Source organism: Populus nigra, chromosome 17, assembly GCF_951802175.1.
Source record: "Populus nigra chromosome 17, ddPopNigr1.1, whole genome shotgun sequence".
In the NCBI taxonomy this organism is placed as follows: Eukaryota; Viridiplantae; Streptophyta; class Magnoliopsida; order Malpighiales; family Salicaceae; genus Populus; species Populus nigra.
The window spans coordinates 7,809,137-7,833,796 of NC_084868.1; the positions used below are offsets into that span (position 1 = coordinate 7,809,137).

The 24,660-nt window shown below is 31.8% G+C and overlaps 1 protein-coding gene across 4 annotated transcripts; it reads left to right on the top strand.

The window, feature by feature from the left end:
- Positions 1 to 269: 269 nt before the first annotated feature.
- LOC133676509 (protein REVEILLE 8-like) lies at positions 270 to 3,846 on the top strand. 4 transcript variants are annotated; one of them, XM_062098187.1, is made up of 9 exons: positions 270 to 679; positions 989 to 1,046; positions 1,136 to 1,259; positions 1,354 to 1,512; positions 1,648 to 1,770; positions 1,873 to 1,982; positions 2,991 to 3,050; positions 3,231 to 3,333; positions 3,408 to 3,846. In XM_062098187.1, the coding sequence occupies exons 1-8, from the start codon at positions 429 to 431 to the stop codon at positions 3,312 to 3,314; spliced, it is 969 nt and encodes a 322-aa protein (XP_061954171.1). In that variant the 5' UTR covers positions 270 to 428; the 3' UTR covers positions 3,315 to 3,333; positions 3,408 to 3,846. The 4 variants fall into 4 exon arrangements, with proteins under 4 accessions (XP_061954171.1, XP_061954167.1, XP_061954168.1 ...); XM_062098183.1 differs by having other exon boundaries at positions 271 to 679; positions 1,621 to 1,770; XM_062098184.1 differs by having other exon boundaries at positions 271 to 679; positions 1,621 to 1,770; positions 3,423 to 3,846.
- The last annotated feature ends 20,814 nt before the right edge of the window (positions 3,847 to 24,660 follow it).

Below are 24,660 nucleotides of genomic sequence, written 5' to 3' on the forward strand. Positions count from 1 at the left end.
TTTAAAAAACTATAATTTATAGCTTTTAAAAATAACATTGGTAAGGGATGAGATATTATTTTTTAAAGTACTACTAAATATTTAAAAAAAATAGCATTGTCTTTACGAGTGAAATGATTTCACACAAGATAAGATCCTACGTCAATGGATGGATGGATGGATGGAGGAGGATGGTTGGTTGGTTAGAGACGATAAAAAAAAAAATCGGCGTAGACAAGGAAGTAAAGTAGACGATTAATTGAGAGGTCTCAAATACCTTACAGTTTCGTACACACAGCCCGCGTCAGAGAGAGAGAGCGTGTGTTTGCCTTTACCACAGTCTGTCCTCTGCCCTCATGCACACACTGACTGACACCCACACACGCCCTGTCTTTCCTGCTTCTCCAATTTCTACTCAATTCTATGCTTTGGAAAGAGAGTAGCTCTACATGATAATGAACACCAACTCATCCTCTTCAACTTCAACGGCAGGAGCTGGAACAGAAGCGAATCCAGGTGGTCCTGATCAAGCAATGGCTACACAACCACCATTAGCAGCAGCAGCAGCAGCTACAGGTACAACCTCAGCAACTAGCAGTGATGGGTCAGGCAAGAAAGTAAGAAAACCTTATACAATTACCAAGTCTCGTGAGAGTTGGACTGAGGAAGAGCATGACAAGTTCCTTGAAGCCCTTCAATTGTAAATTTCCTTTTTCGTTTCTCTTTCTATAACTACTCTGTCTCCCCCCTCGGTTTTTAGTTCTTGCTCTGGAAATTCGAGTTGAAAAGAAGAAAGAACGGAAAATAAGCACCAATTTCTCGATTTTTATTTCAGCAATTGAGTTTGATTTGTTGCTGTTTGATGGTTGCTTCGTTTTTTTTAGCTCTGTCACTTTTTCTTGGTTGAACTGCTATCTGGGAAGAAATAAATAAACGGACCTATTAATTATGTCTTATACAGGATGTTTATCACATGAAACTAAATTTGATTAGGTCCTTTTTCGTTCAGGTTTGATCGTGACTGGAAAAAGATTGAAGATTTTGTGGGATCAAAGACGGTGATCCAGGTCTGAATCATATGTTTTGGCTTTGCAGGTTCAGATTTCTACTATCTTTTTGGAGTGTTCTTTACTTTACTGATTATATACACTTGCAGATTCGGAGTCATGCGCAGAAATACTTTCTGAAGGTCCAGAAGAATGGTACAATTGCCCACGTGCCTCCTCCTCGCCCTAAACGCAAAGCCTCTCATCCCTACCCACAGAAGGCTTCAAAAATTGGTTCGACGATTCTCACCAAATATGATGATATATGCTATTGCGCATTAAATTTTCCTTCTTGACATTCAGCCATGTTGTGTCCTAATTATTTCAGTTTTATTGCCACTCCCAGTATCCATGGCTTACCCTTCATCAATGAATACCTTTACACCGGGATATGCTCCATGGGATGAAACTTCAATGTTAATAACCTCCGCAACAAGAAAAATCATGCCATCGCAAGATGAGCTTGCTAATTTTCACGGAGCTGAAGGTGTGCACACTTCTTTATTTGTTATCTTCATGTTATTATATTAGTAGATTATTTCTACTAGAGGAAACTTTCCGGCACTTCTTATGGCATGCAACGTTACTGATTCAGCTGATATTGGAACAAAGGATGTATCAGATATTGGAACAAACGGTGTATCAAGGTTTAGTTACAACACTATCAGTGGCCTTGGGACATCAAGTAGAACATTGCCGAGTGCTGAGATGCCAAAGCAAGGGAAGCAAGCACCTGTGCTTCATGGTAATCCATAATCCACAAGAATATAGTTAATTTTCCACTGATACTGACCTCAAACTCAAAGAAAAAAAAGGGTTCTCTCTTACTTTTACCTATTGTTTGCAGGTATACCAGATTTTGCTGAAGTTTATAGCTTCATTGGAAGCGTTTTTGATATGGAAACGAAAGGGCATGTGAAAAAGCTCAACGAAATGGACCCAATAAATTTTGAAACTGTGAGTTGAATTGAATTGAGATGCATCTTTTTCCCATGATACTATGAAAAGGCAAGTATTTGTATAATCATTGAGAAATTTGGATAAGGCGTAGTATAGTGGTGAGTATGCTTCGTGATTACAATGGAATCTATACTACAACAGTACCATAAATGAATCATAGGATCAACGATGATTCTCATCTTTCTACTCAAGCATTATATGATATGCAAAGGGGCTACAGAAGTTAATAATATTGTTGGAGTACTAACAATGTTTTCTAGATATTTGTTTATGAGCTACGTATTGCTGGTAAATTGGTAATCAGAACCAGTGTTCTATGTCTGGGAGCCTGAACTAAGACCTGAAAGAGAACAATAAAAAATGAGGATTGCTACATGCACTGGATTGAATATTTTAGTCTTACCTGTTACTTACAACACGATCAGATTTTACAGGGCGTATGTTGTCATGCTGTCATCCTCCTTTAGATAGACATCAATTTAATATATAAAGAAAAAAAATATTTGTTAATTTTTCTGGTTTAACCTGACAGAAAGTGGTTCGCATTTGTAGCTATCATGGCAAGTCACTTTCGGCTATAGTGAGCCAATGTCAGGGGAAAGTCCTCTCCATAATTACTTACAAAAAATTTCCCCATGTTGCAATCTTATGATTTTCTCTACTGCATAAAATTAAGTGCTGACCTGGTTGGCTAGCTCATGTGAGTCTCACTTGTTTGATGGGCTTGTTTGGCTCTTCAAAATTGGCCCTTCATCTTCTCAACTTGCTTAACATAGCGTTCATTCAAGTAAAATATAAGTATTCAGCACAATCATGTCTATATTTCCAAAGTTTCCTTCTGCTATGATTTATATGTTGACATTAAAAGCATTAGTGTGTTAGTGGAGTTCTCAAAATGGTACAAGAATATATACATGGAGCCAGTAAACATAAGTTTGGTGTGTACCCTGATATTCCTGTTTATTTCAATGTGCTCTGTATATAATTCCTTTTGGTGTCTTGCAGGTTTTGTTGTTGATGAGGAACCTTACTGTTAATTTGTCTAGCCCTGATTTTGAGCCAATTGTAAGTTTTAATGTTTTGCAAGTATGTTCATAGCAGCTTTTACCAGCATGCATGCAAATACTTTCCCGTGAAAGATCTTTGAACAAGTTCTCATATTCTCTCTTTTGCATGTTTTATGTTTCTAATTTCTTCAATGATTGTTCTGTAACCTTGGCTAATTTGCTTCCTTGGTTGATTCAGAGGAAGGTCATGTCATCTTATGATGCCAATAGCAAAACAGTGGGAGTTGCTGCCCTGAACCAGACCAATGATATAGCATGTTGAACTAAAATTTTGCTGACCTGTACGTTTTCACCCGTTCATTTTTTATTTTTTTTTCCATTTTCCTTGCTTCTCCAGGCTCTAACTTCCTCGTAGCATCTTTTGTTGCAGTAACGTGGTGATGTTGGCTATAATTCTTGCTGCATCACTAAAATCAAATAAATGTATCTTGCTGCACATGCTTGGAAGCTCATAGTTTATGATGGTAGAAGAAAGTTCTTGACTGATTTTCAAGGTTCGTGTGTACCTTGATGTCTACTGACCTCATTTGCAATGGCTGTTTCTATTATATTGACGATTTGGCCTTGAACCAAACAAGCGTGTATATCTTGCGAGATCTGTATGGTGGTGGTTTGGCCGTCCCTTAATATAATTTTGCATATAGCGGCGTACATTTAGCCTAGGCATTTAACTACAAGAATTTGAATACATTAGAAAAGGTACTGCCCGTCAGATTTGTGAATGTAGGTTATTTTCTGTATTTGAATGATCTCCATATATACTAGACTTCTATCTGATTTGCCCAGCGGGTTTATATTATTTTTATAGTAAAATATTTAAAAGTTGTAGTTATGTTTTTTTTTTAATCTAATAACTCGAATTATAATCCAATCAATTAAATAAATTGATTTTATTTGAATTATATTGAAAAAAACAACAATAGCAAACGGGAAAGTGTGTGTATGTATGTATATGAATAAAGAGACTGTGATAATATGAAAAAAAAAAAAAAAACTTTAGCCAAAAGTTTCTGTATCTTAATGATCTTTATATACGCTAGACTGGTGCCTTAGTTACCTATGCAGGTTTATATTATTTTTATAGTAAAATATTTAAACGTTTCCAAGTATATATATATATATATATAAAGAGATTGTGATAATATGAGGAAAAAAAAAATCTTTATTCAAAAGCAAAAAAAAACAAGTTATCTAAACTTCTTTTTGGTTGTATTTAATAAATTTATTGATTAAAATTAATTTATGATATAAATAGACATATAAAACTTATTGAATAAAATAAAAGAAAACATATATTATGCAAGGTTGTATATACAAAAAAATATTATAAAAAATAAAAATTTAATCTATATAAAATATATAAAAAAATTATAAATGAATCATACTAGTATCATAAAAACACTTAATATAATTAAGAAATAATTACTATTAAAAAAAACTAAAAAAGAAAACAATTAATAGAGAATGAGTATTAACTAAAACATAAATCAAAAAATTATTTTTAATATATATATAATATTAATTAAAAAAGACCCACATTGTTGGGCCTAGTAAGCAAGGCCAAGTGCTTGGTCCATTAAGAAGAGACTCGCGCGTGGGTCTTTAATTTTTTTTTTAATTTAATAGGACGGATGACATGTTGTTTGCTCTATTTGTTAAAAAAAAAAAAAGATAATGCGTTGTCCATCTCAACAGACAACATGTCATTTGGAATTCCAAGAATGAGGCTACTAGTGTGGTCGGAAATATGGGGTTCACGATTGTCTTCACCCAAAAATTCATTTTGAATCAATTTTTTATCCAAAACTTCTAGGAAACATCCTAGGAGTCTTGTTAAGCCAATCCATGGCCTCTAAAAGTGTAAAAAGCTGCTCCAAAACTTGAAATCAATCTAAAATAAAAAATCTTCCTGAGCTCATATATGTTTTTTTAGTTATTTTTAAGATAAGAAAAAACTCATATTAGCCCCTTATATCATATGAAACTATTTGACAAAAAAAATTGGTAGCTTAAATTGTCGCTAACAACAACCTTCTCTTTCTAAGTCAGAATCTAACGGCCCCCTTTCTCCTCCACAAGAAAAAACTAAAAATGAAAAAAAATAAAGTTTGGTATCAAAATTATATTTTAAAAAATTATACGAACATGTCATTTAATAGCTAAAATAGATGGGAAACGAAAATGAACTTTGCAAAAAAACATCTCAAAGCCTCCACTTATATTACCCATGTTTATCATTTCAATCATTTTTCTTTCAATTCAACCATTTATTCTACAAAAAAACATGCAATTGAGTTCAAAACTTGGGTTCAAAATGGCTCAGTCATGCAAAAAAAAAAAGTTTGAGGTTTTTTTTTTAAAAAAATACAATATTACAATCCATAATGAATTATAAGAGGGTGAACAATAAAAATTGTTATAGCGTTTTACCCACAAGCTTTACTTTTTGTTAATTTGCATGCTCGATGTTTAAAATCTAATTTATTTTGTTTTGCAACAATTAAAATAAATATTTATAATATTTTTAATGATTTAAATTTTTGAGTAAATTTTTTTTAAGTCTAAGTTTAACTTTTTATTTATATATTTTTTTAACATAAACATGTTTTTTTTTTTACAATCATGATTTTTTAAATAAAAATTTATCATGATCTAAAAAGTTAAAATAAAAAAAGATTATGTCTCAATAATTTATACAACATCATGAAACAATCACTAATATTATATTAAAAAAGTTTATAATCTTATTTAAAAAGAATTTTTTTGAAATGAAAAGAAAAAAAATAATTTAAAAAAGGTGAGGAGCCTTTAAAAAAACAACTCAAGCTCACCTCATCTTGAAAGGCCAATTCCGCATACTTCGCTTCATTTTTTTTTAAAAAAAAAGATTACTGCAAATATCTTATAATTTAGTCAAAATTTCTCTTGCTTATCGATATTTGAAAAATTACAGTTTTCATCCTAAATTTTGGTGCACGTGTAATAATTTACATTCTATATATGATGCACCTAAAAAACATCAATAAAAATTATCTAATTATTTACAAGTTTACTATTATTTTTTATTTAATGACTAAAGAGCTCATGTTGCATTAAAATAACAACAATGCCATAAAAACCCTTACTTCACCTCCATCCCATATCTGAATCTATATTGTCCATCCAAATTCACAATTAACCCTTCACAATAAATAATATACACATATGTTACAACCTTCATCCAATAAATAATACACACATATCTTACAACCTTCATCAATAGCTAGAAAAACAAAACAATTAATTTAAAGAATTGTTTGGAAAATTAACTTATAAAAAAAGGTGACGAGCCTTTAAAAAAAAACAACTCAGGCTCACCTGACCTGAAAGGCTAGGTTCACGTACCTAACTTTCTTTTTTTTTAGGAAAAAAAAAAGAAAAATTACCCCAAGTATCTTATAATTTAGTTAAAATTTCTCTTGCTTAACATATTTTAGAAAATTATAGTTTGTATCCTAAACTTTGATACATGTATAACAATTTACATTTTGTATATGACACATTCAAAAAGTCAAAGAAAAATTATTTGATTATTTATAAGCTTTCCATTATTTTTTATTGAATGACTAAAAAATTCATATTGCGTTAAAATAACAAAAAATTTTCAAAGGTCCATACTTTACCTCCACCCTAAATATGAAGTTACATTGTCCTTCCAAATTCATAATTAACACTCTACAATAAACAACAATCACGGATCTCATAACCTTCATCCATCAACAACACTAAGATTCTTATCTCCATACTATATACCCATTATACAGGAAGTATAGACCACAACCACTATCTTCATCTTCATCTTAATAAAACTATGCACCATGAAATCTATAAAAAAAAAATGGAAAAAGAAGTTGGGGGAGGAATGGTACTCAATTACAAGAAATTGCATAATTACAATATAAAAAGTAAGAAAAAAGATTGGACAAAGTAGGAAATGGTTTGTATTACAAACCATTATATATATATATATATATATATATATATATATATAGAAAATAAATAAACTCCTAATGATGTTCTTTCTCATAGAGTTTTGTGTATTCCTATGGACCCAACAAGGATTCTAATTCTTATGGGTTACTTGGCATGACCTTGATCATACATCTCTCTTCATTTGGACTTTTATTTATCTTCATTACATAAATTGTCAAAATCATGCATGCATATATAGTACAATACAAATATTTTTCTCAACGATTAGAAATTTATAAAATTAAAACAATCTGGTCTTGTATGGCTTGATATTTACAATCCATGAGTCTCACTATACTATGTATTACCCTCAACAATCTCACCGAAGATTGGAGAATTGACATCACTAGTTGTTTTCACACTTTCCACTACTCCAAAGCTCTTCCTTTGGCTGGCAGAGAGCCTAGTAACAATAATTATTCAATTGGTGATACCGCTTATATCATATTTATCTAAGGAAAATAGATAAGGTTATTGACTTTATCATCCTCATATATCTCTCTCTCTCTCTCTCACACACACACACACACAGAGAGATCTCACTCCTAGCATTATTTCCTCTAATCATATGTGCAACAAAAAAGCACGGGTAATGAAATCTCTCCATGAAAGTGTATGACGACAAATACAAAAAAGGAATGACCAATATACATTCAAAGCTAATAAGGACAGAAAAAAAGGTTATCTTTGAACCAAATGATTGTGTTTGGGAAATGTGAGGGGGAAAGGGTGTGTGGTTGTGTATACTACTTTAGGGTTTGGGAAAGGTTTACCTTTTATACCTATTTGGCTTTTTATAAATGGTTTAAGTTTTGGTTGAACTAGTTCTTTCAGTTTATGACTTTTGAAGCCAAAATTGAACCAAACCAAGCTTTTTTTTAGGTGGGGGGGTGTTTAATCTTGTTTTCTTCAATTTGGTTTTTTGGATAATTTTGTTTTTATTTTCTTAGTTTTTTTAAACACCCGTACTTACGACTTCTTAATGGGTTGAACTTTTTGGGTCTGAGCTATTTCTCATTCTCTTGCAAAACAAGTTTTATATATAGGCAGGGGATATTTTGATGTCTAAGTTAGTGAAATGAAAGGGGAACATAGCACGTGAAAGGAAAATGATGAAAAATGCAAGAGAATAATTTTAGAAAATTTTTACATATATATGTGTGGATTTGGTGAATTATCACTTATACCTGGTAACCCTTATATATTTAAAGAACTACATATCAACTTGAGATCACATGGATTTACTTAACAAGGAGTTGGATTATTATGCATGAGAAATCATGGAGAACAATAGCATTAACAATGCATCTTACCCGTCATAAGACAATTTTGAATCCCCTAAAATTATTTTAAATACATTTTATTTTTTATTAAAAAATAAAAAAAATCTAAAAATATTTTAAGGACACGAAAAGATAAGCTTTGAAGCTACAACAAACCAAAATAATCAAACTGTGATGTTTTGACATGATGAGCTGAAAGAAGACTCAACAAAAAGAATCTGGAGGTTGAAATCCATCTTAACCAAAATTAGAAGAGTTAATTAAGTTTAAGGACTTCATTAAATTTTTATGCATTTAATTGTCTTAATTAAGGACTTAATTGAAGAAGAAAATAAGTTTAAAAGTCAATTTTGTTAAATATTGAAGAAGAAAATAAGTTTAAAAGTCAATTTTGTTAAATTGGATGAATGAATTAAGTTTGAGGACATAATTTAACTTCTAATAGGTTTTATAGATTCAATTAAGGACTCAATTGAAAAAATAAATCAAGTTTGGAGGCCTAGTTCATATCAATTTGCAAAGATTTAAAGATTAGAGACACAATTGAAACTTAGAAATGATAAATTGATGCAATCAAGGGTTCAATTGAAAGAAACTTAGAGATTGAAGGCTTATTAAGGGTTAAATTGGAGAATTTCAAAACTAAAAACCAAGGTGCATAAGACGTGTTGTAACCTATTTTTGGATCCCCGCACAAATAACAAAAAAAAAGCACGAAACAGTGTTGTTTTGAACGGCATTGTGTTTCTTCTTCCCCTGCTCATGCAGAGATAGGGGAAGAAGAAGTTTCTCTCCCCTGCAACGCACCCTCTCAATCATTCCCCCGACTTGTCCCATCATTGACACTACCCACACCTGTATGCACTGTCAACACGCCAAAAAAAGAAGAGAATCATGCCATGCAGTGGCAGGGGTCGACGGTGCAGAGCTGCCTCATGCCACCCTGCTTTGCACCATGATAGAACAAGGCATCGTCACTCTCACTTCCGTTGGCTATAAATACTGAGAGGTATATAGAGAAAAAAAGGAAGGGGGGAAGAGGGGCAAGCTGCAGAAACAAAAAAAAAAGAAGGGAAAGCAAGGGGGCAAAACTTTTGAGAAACGAACTTAAAGAAGAGAACCGAATAGAGAAGGGAGCATGGATTGTTTGAGAGAGGAACAGAGATTGTTTTGAAAACAGGGTAGACGAACAGAGAGGGGAAGACTTGAGCTGACAAGAGAATAGAAGGAAAGAACATAAAAACAAAAAAATAAGGGAGAAGAACAGTAACTCATCTCTCTCTCTGGTCTCTCTCCCTCCACCGTTGGAAGCTGCGCCACCGTCATTTTGCCTTGTCACCAGCAGCGTCGCCAACAGCAGCTGCCGTTGGAAACAAAAAAGGGGGGAAGGGAGGAGAAACCGAAAGAGAAACAATAGTTTTTGGGGGAGACAAAGGAGAGAAAGCGAAAGCATACGTGGGGAAGAGAAGAACAGAGACTGGGCGTCACTGCACAGAGAAGAAGAAGGACTGTTCCTCACCACCTGGGCACCACCATTGTGCTTCCTCTCTACCGCCACAACAGCACCGCAATTCTACCACCATCAACGCTGCCAACGCCAGCAGAACCAGATAGGAAGAAGAGGAACAGAACAGAGAGAGGGAAAGAGAAGACAGGAGGAGAAACAGAGGGGGAGGACAGAAGAGGAGAAAAGAGAGAAGGAAAGAAAACAGTCATCGCTTACAACACCACCCCTGTCGCCTCCACTGCCGCCAGCGTCGCCACCGCTCCAGGTAACTGCGCCTCCCTCTTCCCTGTTGTTAACCTCGCCTGCATTTGCATGCAGAACATGAATAAATCACGTTCTGCAGCAAATGCAGAGTTGGCTGGTTAGTGTGCTCATGCACAGTAACCAGCTTATTTAGTGGGCTGGAACATCACCCCAGACCACGCTGTTAGGCTGAGTCCAGCCTTGTAGCTGGGCCAATACAGGCCCAGCCCAGTTCATTTCATTATATTTCTGTTTTAAAAAAGCAAAAATATATATTTTCGAAGAAATTGTGATTTCCTCGCGTATTTGTTTTATGACATTTTGATTGATATCGGTCTATATTTTTTTATCGTAAAGATACAAATCCGATATTAAAATACCTGGTTTTCGTCAAAACTTGGAAAACATAAAAAAAAATGAGAGAATTTTCTTTATTTTTTTTTGTACATACGACCAAGTCTCTCAAAGCTAAAAAAAAATCATATTGTATTTTTATACAATAAAGAAAACTTCAAAAATATACATATTATATTTTAGCATGCATTTTGGCTTTAATAACCAGTTTATTAAAGTCATGAGAACTTGGCCAATATTTCAAAAAATAAAAAAAAATATTTTGTTTTGTTTTAATATCTGGGATTACGAATTTATACGTAAAACATATCCCTGATATTAAAAGATAGTTCTTTTATAGACTTTAGACTGGTTAGATTTTTACCCTATAAGATAAGAACCTCTTTACTGAGGAGGGCTTTTCTTGAACCATAGACGGGCCAACATGACAAGACGCGTGAGTTCAAGAACTGAAATTAATCACATTAGTGGTCTATTGGAAAGAAATTAAAAGTTTGATGATTGATAAGAGTGAGATCGTTAAGTTTTTTAACTTTCAGGTTAAAAGAATAAGACAAGTAAAAATCGTTAATCTTTTAATGATAGCTTGTAATACTTGATTATTTTTTGCTCTTAAAGCTTTCATCACTGAATATAAAAATTGCTTTTCAATCTTTAATTTGATTGACATTAAAGAATTAATTAGGGGCTTTTTCTGATTAATTTAATATTTTTCTATCTTCCTTGCTTAAAGGAATTTCAGTATTTGCTTGAATTAAAAGAATACTTATTTTACTTTAATGATCAACCTAAATCGTTGAATGGACAATCTATTTGAATCGAATATAAAAACACTGAATTATCTTTTACATTTTCTTTTCAGAAGTTTAATTTTCTTTAATTTTCTTATTAATCCCCAATCTTTATTTTAGTTTCTTGTAAGAAGAATTAAAATAATTTCATTTAGGTTTAACCTGACTTTCATTACAATGCTATAAAAATCAATTCCCTAAAAAAAGAGAAAAGTCAAAATTAATTTTCGTTGTTTTGATAATAACTAAATTTTAGCACTGTTATTGAGGAAGTTTATATCTTATTTTCCTTTAATAACGAACTGATTTATGCCAAGATCTTTTCATATAAATGAACTAGTTTTTGATCTAGAGGTTAAGAGAACCACAAGAACAAATAGTTTTTGAACTAGTTTTTGATTTATGCCAATATCTTCTCATATAAATTGGAATGACAAAAACTAAATTGAAATTTTTGTAAAATCCTATTTTAAAAGCCCTAATTTTTAGGGTTTAAATGAATGACGCGTCACTCAGACTTTAATAAAGAAATGAGTGACATGTTGTTTGACCCTCTTATCATCTCTTTCAGTCGAGAAGGCTAATCAAATTGTCATTTTCAAGAGAATAAACATGGCATCTTCAACCACCTTATAGGCTCCATCCACCACCATTCGACTTAGAAACTTCTTTCATAAGAATCAATTATCTTCATCACACAATTGTACCTCATTTGACTCAATGAACTTGATAACATCTTACCCTTGATCAGCCACCTTCCAATCAATAAATGTAGAGTTTTAGACCTTTAAATCTAGTATAGTTTGTTTCTAATGATAGATCTACATCCCCTTTACAAGGTTTAGGTCAATAAATGATACGTGATGGTTCAATCCCCACAATGATCTTAACAAAGTACCCAACCCAATCATTTATGATTGGAGAAGATTTTACAATGATATAAAAGAATCTCAAGTTATTCTCTAATGTATGATTTTGGTTTATATGAAGATAAAATAGAACCAGACACCACCTATTGTGGAGAGAAAGGTTTTAAAAGAATAAGAATCTTCCTTAACAACCTCTTAGAACCACCATGGTTTTGAATTTTTTATAATTGTTTTTCTTATAAAAAGGCATCTGCTCTTGAGTAATGGATGAGATATTTTTGAAAAGAAAATCACGGAGAGAAAAGAGAGGAAACACATAAAGATTAAGAAGAAGAACCCTAGAGTTGATTAAGAGAGAAGCTAGAATAATTGTGTGCTGAGTTATGAAAGAAGAAAGAAAGAGAATCAACGTCAATATTAGATAAAAAAGAAACTGAAAATTAAAAGGAAAAAAACAAATAATCCAATGAAGGAATCAACATTCCATTTACAAGGTATACCTTCAAACTTTGATAAGGGTGTAGCTTAATAAGCACACCCTTCCCCCTTTATTTTATCTTTTAAATTCCTATTTAATATACATCCATTATAGTCATTTTTTTTAGTTTAAATGTCATGAATGTTTGTTTTAAGGAGTTTAATTATACCTTAGAAATTAGTTTATGTATGCTCAAGTTTGTTTAATGCCTTGTTTAATGTTTTAGAGATGATAATGTAGTGATAAATGTTTGTGTGTGTGTGTCTATATATATATATATATATTACATGTTTTAATATTTAATTAATCAATAGTGTAGATATGAATATGTTGAAGTATGATGTTTTTATTGATTAGGCTGTTTTGAGTAGCTTGCTAGGTTTGTTTGAAGTTGCAAGCATAAGGTTTGTGTTTAGAAACAAAAGGAATGGTCAATAAAACAAAGTTTATACTTAAGAGAATGCATTTTTGACTCACTACAGATAATAGGTTTTGATTGTTGTTTTCAAAGTTTATTGTTGTTTATATTGTTTCAAGTAAGTTATGTGTAGCATGTCTAAGTTATAGTTACAATGTTTATGTTCTTTTTTTCTAATTTTAGGCTTGTTTCTGGGTATAGGTATTTTTGGGAAAATTCTGAAAATTTATAGGTTTCTTCCTTTGAATGTTCTTTAAGTTGTAGATTTTGATTTTTCACAAATCAGTGTTTTTGCTTGCTTTATGTACCTAGATCGAAACTAAGATCTATGTATACTATTCTTTGCTGTCAATTTGTCCATGAGAAGCTTGATATTTGTTGATTGATCATTTTTAAGTTTGGATATTTGGGTTTGTATTCATAACTATTAGGTTCGATTTCAAGTCATTCTTAGTTTGTTTTTCTTGTATGATGCACCTTATGTTTTATTGTTCCATACTCCATGTTTCTATACCTTTTATTTGACAAGATTTAATCTTCAACTTGGTTTCTAGGTACTTCCATTTGTTCATTGTGTTCTTGGTAGAATTTCAAACAAAAATGACCTTTGATCTTCTTTCTTTTGTTTCTGAGTGAGTTTTGTTTTTGGGCTTCCAGTTTTTAGGCTGGGAAGCCTAGCACACGTGGCTGGGCTGAATCCATTACAAGTTTAGGGTAGTGTTTGGTTGAGAAAAATTCTACAAAGAAAAAAATTCATTTTTTTAATCCTTGGGACATGTTTGGCAAACATGTCTTGATGAATTTTTGACAATTTTCTTTGCTAAAACATTTTTCTTGTTTTGTCAAACCAATCCTAACTGATTTTCAAATATTTTAAAAAATTCAGGGACCATTCTAAAATTATTTGTGGGTCCCTCACATATTTTTCAATCATTTCATTTAATATTTGAGTTATAAATTTACACTATAAGATACTGATCTGATATTAAATATATTTCTTCTTCTTCAAAATTTTAGAAAAATACAAAAAATAATCCAAAATTCCTTATTTAAAAAATATAAAAATATGTTTTTATTTGGGTACATGCAGCCAAATTCTAAAAGTTCCCATGCATATTTTATATATAAAAAACTAAATTATGTTTTTATCATAATTTGAAAAAGAAATCAAGTAATAGGTATCTTAACAAATTTGTGATTATCCTTTAGAATTTGACTAAAATTTCAAAAACACAACAAAAATAAATTTTTTTAATTAATATTTGGGGTATGAATTTTATAATGTAATGCATATTCTCAATATTAAATTAAATGAATTGACAAAAATAAATGTTAGGAACTAATTATAGACTTTAATACTTGGGGGTATAAAATTTCAATTTAAACTATATCCTCGGGTATTAAATATACAAAATATAAATAAATACATCATTAAGATTTGGGTCTTGAAATGATTAGATTTTAGCTTAATAAAACAAAGATCTCTTAAATGGAGGATTTGTCTTGAGTTCATGGAAATAAAGACCTCTTTACTAAGGAGGGTCTATCTCAAATCTATAAAATGGAACCTATTTACTTAGAATGATTTTTTTAAAATCTTAGACAGAACAATGAATAGAAACATGACTTAAAAAATAAATAATCAATAATGCAGCTTACTATAGGTAAGATGCATTAGGAAAATGTGTCTTCCTCATATACAACTAGTTCCTTTATCTAAACTCCTACAGGTTAATAGATTTTCTAGTGATCATAATATCAGGTAACAACTTCTCAATCTTTCAAATCATGATTTCATTATTAATCTCAATATATATTAAAAAAAAAACCTTAATCTAACAAAAAAAAAATCCATCGTTCGACTCTATGCAAGCCACCATATTACAATTATTAATGAATTGTAGATTGTGCACCTCACTAGTAAAATAAATTGTTTATGTGAACAGTGACGTGTAACCTAGGACATTGTTGCTAACCAGTACAAAGCATTCCATAAGCGGCATCAGTGTTGCTAACCTAGGACAGACTCGAAAATCTGTTTGGTATTGTGGTTGCTGTTGTGGTTGTGGTTGTGGTTGTGGTTTTAAAAAAACAATTTAATAAAAAGTTTTTTTTATGAGGTTTGTTGTTAATTTTGAAGTGTTTAGTTAAAACTGTGGTTGAAATTATGGTTGAAAAAAAAACAGTTTGTTGTGTTTGGTTAATATGTTTTTTGCATGATGTTTGATTGTAAAACTATTGAAAAGGACATTATATATATATATATATATATATATATATTTATTGTTTCAGAAGTATGATTACATAACAAAATGAATAATCCTTGTACATTAATAAAAGTTTTTCATTGTCCCATCAAACTATTTGCAATTCCATCTCGTACAAAATCTATACGTAAAGGCCGCTGTGATCCTTGAATAGCTGAGCGAGGTATAATATCAGATAAAAAGTCATCTGAAATGAAATTGAAATTGCGATCACACTCAGAAAAAACATCATCTTGCGATTACCTTCTAATATAGTTATATAGTGTCATTAATACAACTACAATTTAGTTGTGGTTTTTTAAAAAATAAATTTTAAAAAATATGTATTTGATTAAAAATATTATACAATAAATTTTTATATATAAAATAAATAAATAAAAAACAGATCTGTAAACATGTTCTAGTTTTTACAAAATTAAAGTTTAAATGCAATTATACGTGAATTCAAAAAAAAATAGAAATTTTTTAGGTGGACAGAAACAGAAGTTATGATAATACTTTGGTAGTGTATACAACTTTTGGTCAACTAGCAGAAAGAGAAAGGATAGCCCATTCGAGAATTACTGCCTCCATGCTTACACAAAAAACAACATCATCTCAACAGGCAACGAACTCTCTTTCTCTTGTGTTTGTTATAACAGGTCGATCCTTGTTCCTCAAGGATCAAAAGAGACACTAAGGTGTAGGACCCACCATAGAAGGATTTTTAGCATGATGGCCCTCGACACACTAGATTACCAGGTCCAATGGCCATTGTAAACCTTGAGTGCTTGAGTGTCTGTTCGTCAATCTTCGTCTAGATTAAGTTTTACAGAGGGGAAGGGAACAGAGTTGTTAGCTCGAGCAAGGAAAGTTTTTTGTTACAATAAAAAAAGCGTCGATGAAAGGAGAGCACGGAGTGAAAAGCAGGTGGGAGTTGCTTTTCACAAGCTGAGGTCCAACCTCAGTTTTTGCGTGAGGCCCATGCCAAATAAAAGTATGGTTTGAGATTACCAAATATCAAAGTCCTGCATTTATTGTAAAATGCAGCCGCAGCTGCAGCGCCAAACGGGCCAACTTAATTCACCTCTATTTAGCTTTGATACTTGGTTTGGGCTTTGGCCCAAAGGTCTTGGGCTCTTAGACCTCGCCCAGCTGTCTGGTTGGGCAGTTGTTTGGGGCCTTGTGGCCCAACAATTATGATCGGGCATCCCTTGTCTATTTCGTAGCCAAGCTCAAAGTTGTTCGATCTTTCTCTTTTTAAATGTATTGCCAATGACAATCTTGATAAATTTGACATGGAAAATAAAATTATAAGATTAGTTATAATTAAATTATGAATAAATTTTATAAAAAAACAAAAATAAATAAATAATGGATAAGCAGTTAGGTACTCCTTGTTTATTAAAAAAAAAAAAAAAAGTAAGAAGACCACCACAAGACACTGCCTTCATCCATATGCGTCACAGCTATACTTGACTGGGATGTCCTCTTTTTCGACCTTTTGAATATCCAATCACCAAGCCATGATTTGTTGGACGGTTATGATGAAGACAGGTAGATGAGAAAATGCAACTTCCAAGAAACGTGCTTGCTAATAAACAGTCTCACAAACAGCCAAACCAAGCAAAGACAAAACAATATTACTTTATAAATTAAGATAATAATTATTATTATAATAATCTTGGGGTTTGTATTTGTTTACCAATAATTTAAAATCGGGCTTCAATCAATTTGTAGGATCTTATATTATTTTTAGAAAATATGACTATCCTGTTCATTAAATCTCATTATATTCAAATTAAATTATCATATTTTATTTAGAGATACAAATAGAAATAACTTTATCCGTCTTGCTATTTTATTTATCTCATTTAATTTAAATTATTAAATTAAAAATCAATAGCTAGACTTCAAACTATTTATGATTTCTTAGGGTTTTCTACAACTAAAAATCTAAGGACATATTTGGGAGTTCCTCTAATTCATGGCCTAGTGAATGGGGATACTTACCAGTATATGGCTGGAAGGTTAATTTTAACCCAGTCAGTGTTGGTGGCTGGAATCTGCAAAGCTACCAGCTGCTGTGAGGCTTTTGAGAAGCAAAGCCGAATGTTCTTTTATGGTTCGAGGGGTGGTCGGGAAAAAAACTCACTAGGTTGGTTAGGACACAGTTTGTCAACCTAAGAGGTGCGGTGATTTAGGTTTGCAGAAAGTAAGGTTTGTCAATGATGCATTATTTCTGAAAATCAGGTGGCGTTCGCTTATTTATAGCTCGGTTTTATGGGTCCAAGTGTTGAAGAACAAATACAAGCTAGATTTATTTCTGTAAGACATGGCAGTAATACAAGCTCGGTTTCTAAACTTCGGCCTATGCTGCTGAAGGGTGTGGCGTAGGCTGTGGGAGATTTCAAAAGTCTTCATTTTTAGAGGAGTCGATAATTGGATTAATGGTTTGGATGCTCTCGTTTGGTATGCCAACGACGTAGTTTTGAATGAGCTTTTGGGTGCTCCTTCAAGTAACTACGTGACGCCTTATGGTTAGGTCTGCATGGGGAACGATCCTTTCTAATATAAGCAAAAAGTTCATCGCCATTGCACCACATATGATGAACATGTACGGAGTGGAGCTCCAGTTGAACCGATCCTGTATGTGCTGCGTGGCTGTGTGCGTGCTCAAGTTACAAAGAAGGGCTGCTATGCAACTCTTGTGATTCCTGAGTTTTTCTCATTGAATATGTAGAGTTGGTTTGTGCCGAATTTATTTATCTTGTAAGCATTTTCATTCAGGAACAATTACATGGGATATTTGGTTTGGCATTATGTTATGTGATGGCAAATTTAGAATTGGATGAATGAGACTGTCTTTATGTTGATTGGTTACCTCCTTCTAGTCAGCTGTTATACCTTCAAAGGGTGGTTGTTGAGATGGAGACCTTCACAAGTGAAGCGGCCAAACCCCATCCAAAAATATCTAATATATAGATGGAGGACCCAATAGGCTATTATTTTTGTTCAGGGATCCAATTGAAAATCTGGTTATAGTTGGGCAAATAAATATGTTATTTTTCTCGAATAAAAAGAAAAATTATCCTTTTTAGCTCTAACTTTTAAGTGACGGTTATAGTTGAGGAAATAAATATATCATTTTTTCAATGAATAAAAAAAATTATCTTTTTTAACTTTAACTTTTAAATAACAGTTATAGTTGGAAAAATAAATATGTTATTTTTCCAACGAATGAAAAGAAATTTTTTTCTTTTTAGCTCTAACTTTTGAGTATCAATGAAGGTTAATAGTAATTCAAACTTAAAGGTGTATGCTTTTACACACGCACATAAAATGTTTTGATTTTTCTTATTAGAATGATAAATTTTGATACTTAAATGTTTTGACATTATATTCTAGAATCTTGTCAACAATATAATTCAACATTCTGTATTCAATTTAAATATAAAGATAAATTAACTTTAAATGATGTAGTACAAACACAATATCAAGCATCTAAATATAATTTTAAAATGTAAAACATTCATAAATAGTCAAGAGTCAATAGACAAAGTATTAACTCTTTGTATTTGGTAGGTTGTCGCAGGTATCCAAATATAAAATCTAAACTCTTAAAAATACATATAGTGGTAAGAGTAAAGATCATTCATATAAAGAGTATCTAGCCTAATTTTATACTACATGAACAAGGATGAGGGGAGATCCTAGTATAATGAAAACCATTATAAGAAAAACAAATAGGGAACAACTCTAATTAAAGGATTAAAGTTAACTAGAAGAACAAACATTGGTTTTAGTCAACATCTACATTGGAGTTTTACAATTAATTATCGATGTAAGTAAATATCAATTCACACTTTGAATTTTTACCGTTGGAATCATTTTCTTGTCTCTCTTTAATTGCAGTTGATTAGAAACATGCAATGTAATTAATCCTTACTACTAAACAACCCAAGACAAGTGTTGGAAGTTTAATCTAATAACAATCTTAAGAATTAGATAGATCAATAAAACTAAACAACACAAGCATAAGTTTTTGCATTTAATTTAATTAAATATTCTTTCTAAGATTTAATAATTTCTGATGTAGCAAATCATTAGATCTTAGTTGTTTCACAAATTAAAGGGGTCAAACAATTACGATTATGGTATCTAATCTAGTAACAAATTGCAATAAATAATACACTAATAGGCCTCATAGTAATTAAATGAGACAATCATAGAAATAAACAAAGAAGAATATACATTACTTAAAGTGTAAATTAAACAATAAGAATAAATCAGATCTTATAGTTTTATTGATTCCAAGGCTTTTGTCTCTTTCAACCAGTTATAAAAGTTTAGTCACGCAAGACTATGATGAAAACCTGAAGGAGTTGTTAGGGAAGAGGGAAGAAAGAGATCCCTATTTTTCTCTTGTTTATGTCTTTTTAAAAAAATCAAAGATTCAAAAAAATATTTTCAACACATTTAGACCCATTTTGTAATTTTCAACTTCTATTTAAAAGATCAAAATTCAAAAATATGCTTTCGATGCATTTCATCCATTAACACGTCCATTTCATAATTCTTAATTACATTTCTTATCGGCGCTAACATTTTTCTTTAAAAAAACAAAATTAAAAAATTAAAAAATCAAAAAATCAAAATACAGAGCAAAATGGACAAGTAAGCTAAAGTGCAAAATAAAAAGAATGAAGGATAAAAAAAAATACAATAAGGATATTCTTAGAACAAGGCATAAAAAATAAGAATATATTTAAAAAGTGTAGTATAAATAGAATGTGAGATGTGTAGGAAACCCTAGCCACCATATGGAGAGAGAAAATAGAGAAAAAAAAAAAACCAATATCCTCTCCACTTATAAACCTAACCATCAAGAGGACTGAAATTTGAGAACGAAACCACATAAAAAAAACTCTAACATCTTCTCTCCCACCAAAAACACCCAAAAACAAAACCAAGAACCATAGTCATATCTCAACCTACTTTATTGGATTTCGACCAACCACAATCATTCTAGCCATCTTAATAGCAACCTTAACCTCTCACTCATCTCTCATTGATGTCCATCTAACTTTCCTAGCCTTTCTTATCGAAAAACACCAAATCAAAATAAGGAAGAGAAGTTGTCAGAGAAAGAAACAATAACCAACCAAAACTTTTAAGCGTCAAATCTCTTTCAGTGATTAGTGATGATTGGCATCACTACCAAAAATAGGAAAAGAAGGAGGTAGGGAAGCTTGAGGAGCGTTCCATGCCCATCATCTCCCCACCACTAAGCATGACGACGTGTTTTGTCATGAAAAAAAACATGAGGGGTAAAAAAATGTCGAACTTTAAATGGCCAAATCTCTTTTTAATGCTAGTGGTGACCAACACCTCCATCACCATTAAGGAGAGAAACAAATGGTACTTCCTTCATAATAGGTCATGCACCTCCTTTCCTTATAATTTATCCAAACAACGCAACACAATTTGAGATGTTATTGCTAAATTTCTCATAATTGTCCAACAACTTTCAATAACTATTTTAGCCCCTTCAGCCCAAGTTCAGCCACCCTAGGAGGTTTATTTCAAACCTTAAATGTATTTCTAATGATTATTTTGGTTTAGAGTTAATTTGGATATGTATTATGATGAATGTTTTTAGATTGAATAAATTTTGAGTTGATTATGTATGTATTGGAAACTTGATTTTATATGTATGTTTTCTAATATGATGTATTTTGTGGATGCATGTGCATTGTGAATGTATTTAATGTGTATTCAAGTTATTTTGGTCTATATGCAACTAGGCTGAATCTTTCAAAATTTGCATCTTGCTCATGATTGATGTTCTTGGTCATGCCTTTGTGTTATTTATGCATGAGTTTGTTTTTACATAAAAGAATAATATCCACACTCATACATATATTTATATTGGGTTTTATAACTCGTTTATAAAAATTCATTAATGGTTTAACCCATGTTAAAAAGGCCCTTATAGGCTAACATTTCAAAATCTTTTTCAAAAAGTTTTCTTTTCTTTTAAACCATGTTGAAAATAAATATTTTATTATTCACTCATGGTGCTTGAGATAAAAAGATTCATGATGAGCTTTTACCTTGAATTTAATGTGTAACAACTTGGCTCCTTTTGTTTTCAAGTTTCAAAACATGTCTTCTTTTCAAAATTTTAAATCTTTAGGTCTAATATCCATCGATGACAACTAAGTTTCAATCATAGGTATAAATTTTCTTAGTACATCTCAAATATTTGTTCCATTAGATCTTACCTCTAAGTAGATCAACTCATAATGGTTATTGCTTAGATATTTGAGACTAAGGCATAAAAACCTCAGTCAATAAAAATTACGAATGAATCTCCATTAGTCGTTGTCCATGGACCTTTGATGCAGAAACAAAATGTTTGGCACTACCCTTCCTAGGTTTAAGATTGGGTTCACTGAGTCCAATATAAGTCCATCCTAATTATTCATTAATGTTACCTAAAAAGACCATTAATGATTATAGGTCTTGAATAGAAGTAATTGGTTTTAGATATGTCAATTCACTAGTTGTTATCAAAATGAATGAATGAATGATAACAATTGTAAGCGGCAAAGGTGACATAAACTTTAGAATTGATAGACTTAAACCAAAATATCCATATAGGATTTAACTCATTATAGTAGATCCATTCTCATCCCTGTAGATAGATCATTGGCAAATTAGGCACAAAAGACTTATTAGGAATAGAAGATAAATAGTAATGCAGATGTTTTAAGGAGATGGTATCTTATCTATTTTTCTTTTAGCATAACTTGTCATTTACCTCAAAACTAGGTTTCTAGATATCATAATATTAGGTGACGACTCTTTTATATTATTCATAAGTTTCATATATCCCCCCCGTCATACCTAAACATCGCAACGATCGATTAAAAAATCAAGGAAAAAGAATAGATATCTGGCATCTTATTTTTTAAGGGAAAAGGCCTCATTTAAGGAGTCGTCACCTAGTATTATGGTCACTAGGAGCCCTAACTGGTCAACAAAGATTTTATGGTACATGACTGGTTATGCGAAAGGAAAGATACTATCACCCCTTAAAAATTCCTGAACTATTCACCATAATGTGCACAATGTGAAGGTAATTAAAATTACCTTCGTACTGTGTCAAATACAAATTACAAAGTAGAAAGAACATGCCTGGTTCTGAAGATGAAGGGACGAAGATGATGGCAACACCGTTTCTCGCTCATTTTCCCTATGTTCTCTCTTTTGGTCTCCCATTCTCTCTGTTTCTCTGCTTGCTATGTTCTATCTTTTGGTCTTTTTTGCTCCCTCTGTCCCTGTATTTTTGTTCGTTTGTTCTGTCTCCTCTGGTATTCTTCTGTCGTCCTGTACCTATGTTTTCATTCCTTCTTTTTTGTGTCTATCTTCTCATCCGGTTCCTTCTGTGTTTGTTTCTGTTTTATCTTTCATCTTTCAGTTTGTCCTCTCGGTTTCTTGGTTCTCTATTTTTATTTTTATTTTTATTTTTTTGCCTTCTCCTGGAATGCTCTGTTTTTTGTGCAATAGCTATTGAAGATGGAGACCTGGTGTAAGGGTGTCCCTGTTGGTGATCCTAGAAGCTGATTTTCGGTTAATGAGAAAAACTCTCAAAGTGTACAGGTTGTTGTTGTTGCTAGTTGGAGGCTGGCATTCAACTCTACTATGGTTGATGAGGAATGGTATTATGGTTGCGCCTGTGGTGAGTAACCGGGCAACCCTTGTGCTATTCTTGTCGGGTGACTGATCTAACGTGACAATGGTTTATGAACAGATGCAGTCACTGGTTGGAGCTCCTGCCATAGGGTGAAGAGAGATGGAGTAGTGTCGGTTGAGACGTGGAGGAACTGGCCACAGGGAGAAGAAGTTGCAACCCTCGGTGATGGCTTAATGACCTATAATGGTTCTAGGTTGGAGATAGGGTTGTGGTGGCCATTTTTTTGTTAGGGTTACTAAGCCATGCAACTGATTGGGGCTTTTTTTGTATTCTCTCACTTAGGTTTTCTTGTAATGTCTTCCCCCTATGCATATGCAGTGTCATTTATATTTATTGTGCAAGATTTCCATTGTGTATAAATAATAAAGTTCTAATTAAATTCATTCCTTTTTAAAAAAATGAATTTAATAAAGAATCAAATTTGAAAATCGATAACTATCATTATCTTGATGATAAGAAAAGAATGACAAAAGCACATTGTAATTTCAATTTCTCCACAAGTTGATAAATCATATTTTTCATCAAAACAAATCCTTGATATTTTAATTTTAAATTTTAATCCATGTTAGATTAAATTAAAAACCAACAAGCCAAAATTGAGTTATAACATCCCCTCATAACACCAAAAAGTTTCCTTTACAGAAAAGATGGTGGGTTGTTGCGATGTCGAACACGACAATTATTATTATTATTATTTGAAAACTTTTTAGTAATTTAGTGCAGGTCTTAACATAGTTTTATTCTCATCCTTGTAATTTTCATATAATTTATTTCACTACCTATATTTTTATTTTATCTACAAATTGATCTTTATTTAAGAGTTTATATGTCCCTCATATTTATAAATATTATAATTTAATCTTTATAACAAAACTTTTTACGATGAAATCATTACATAAGTTTTTTTTTATGTAATGCTTATTACACTATTACATTACATTTTTTTTTAATTTCATATTTCAAACATAAGATTACAATGAATTGGTCTCCTATATCCAATCAAATATATCCATTTGTAAAAGAGAAATGTAGATGGAGCGTAATGGAATAATTCATTCGAGCAATAACTTTGGTTCGGAAAAGAGAATAAAAAACAAAAACAAGAGCGTGAATAGCCGGCGCGTGAGTAAAATCTATAATTTTGTCTCGTACTTTCAAATATTGCTGCTAAAAAAGGAAAGTGTCTAACACTGTGGCTGTCTGCCTGTATATAATTTAATCTAAAAATCGAAGAAATTAAGATTCAACTACCAGTCTTCGACGTGGAATTTCGGTTCGGAAGGTTTGGGAGGTCGCCAGCCCTCGTGCTCTAAAATCGAAGACCCAACTAACTTTCCGAAATCTAAATCTTTCTCAGCTACTTCTTCCTCGACACATTTTTCTGTTTTTGCCAGAGAATATAAACTGTCATTCCATGTCATATATATGCAGTGGCGGGGCCTGCCAGGAAATGTCTCCCCAGTACCTTTCTTGTAAATATTTATAATTTTAATAAAAATAACTTAAATTTTAATTTTTTTAAAATAATTTTTTAAATTTAACCCTTAATTTTTTATTCTTGCTCCGCTATGCATATAATAAATACACATATGACACTGGCTGTAAAATAAAATAAAAACTCTGCACATTCGGAGAGTAAATCTAAC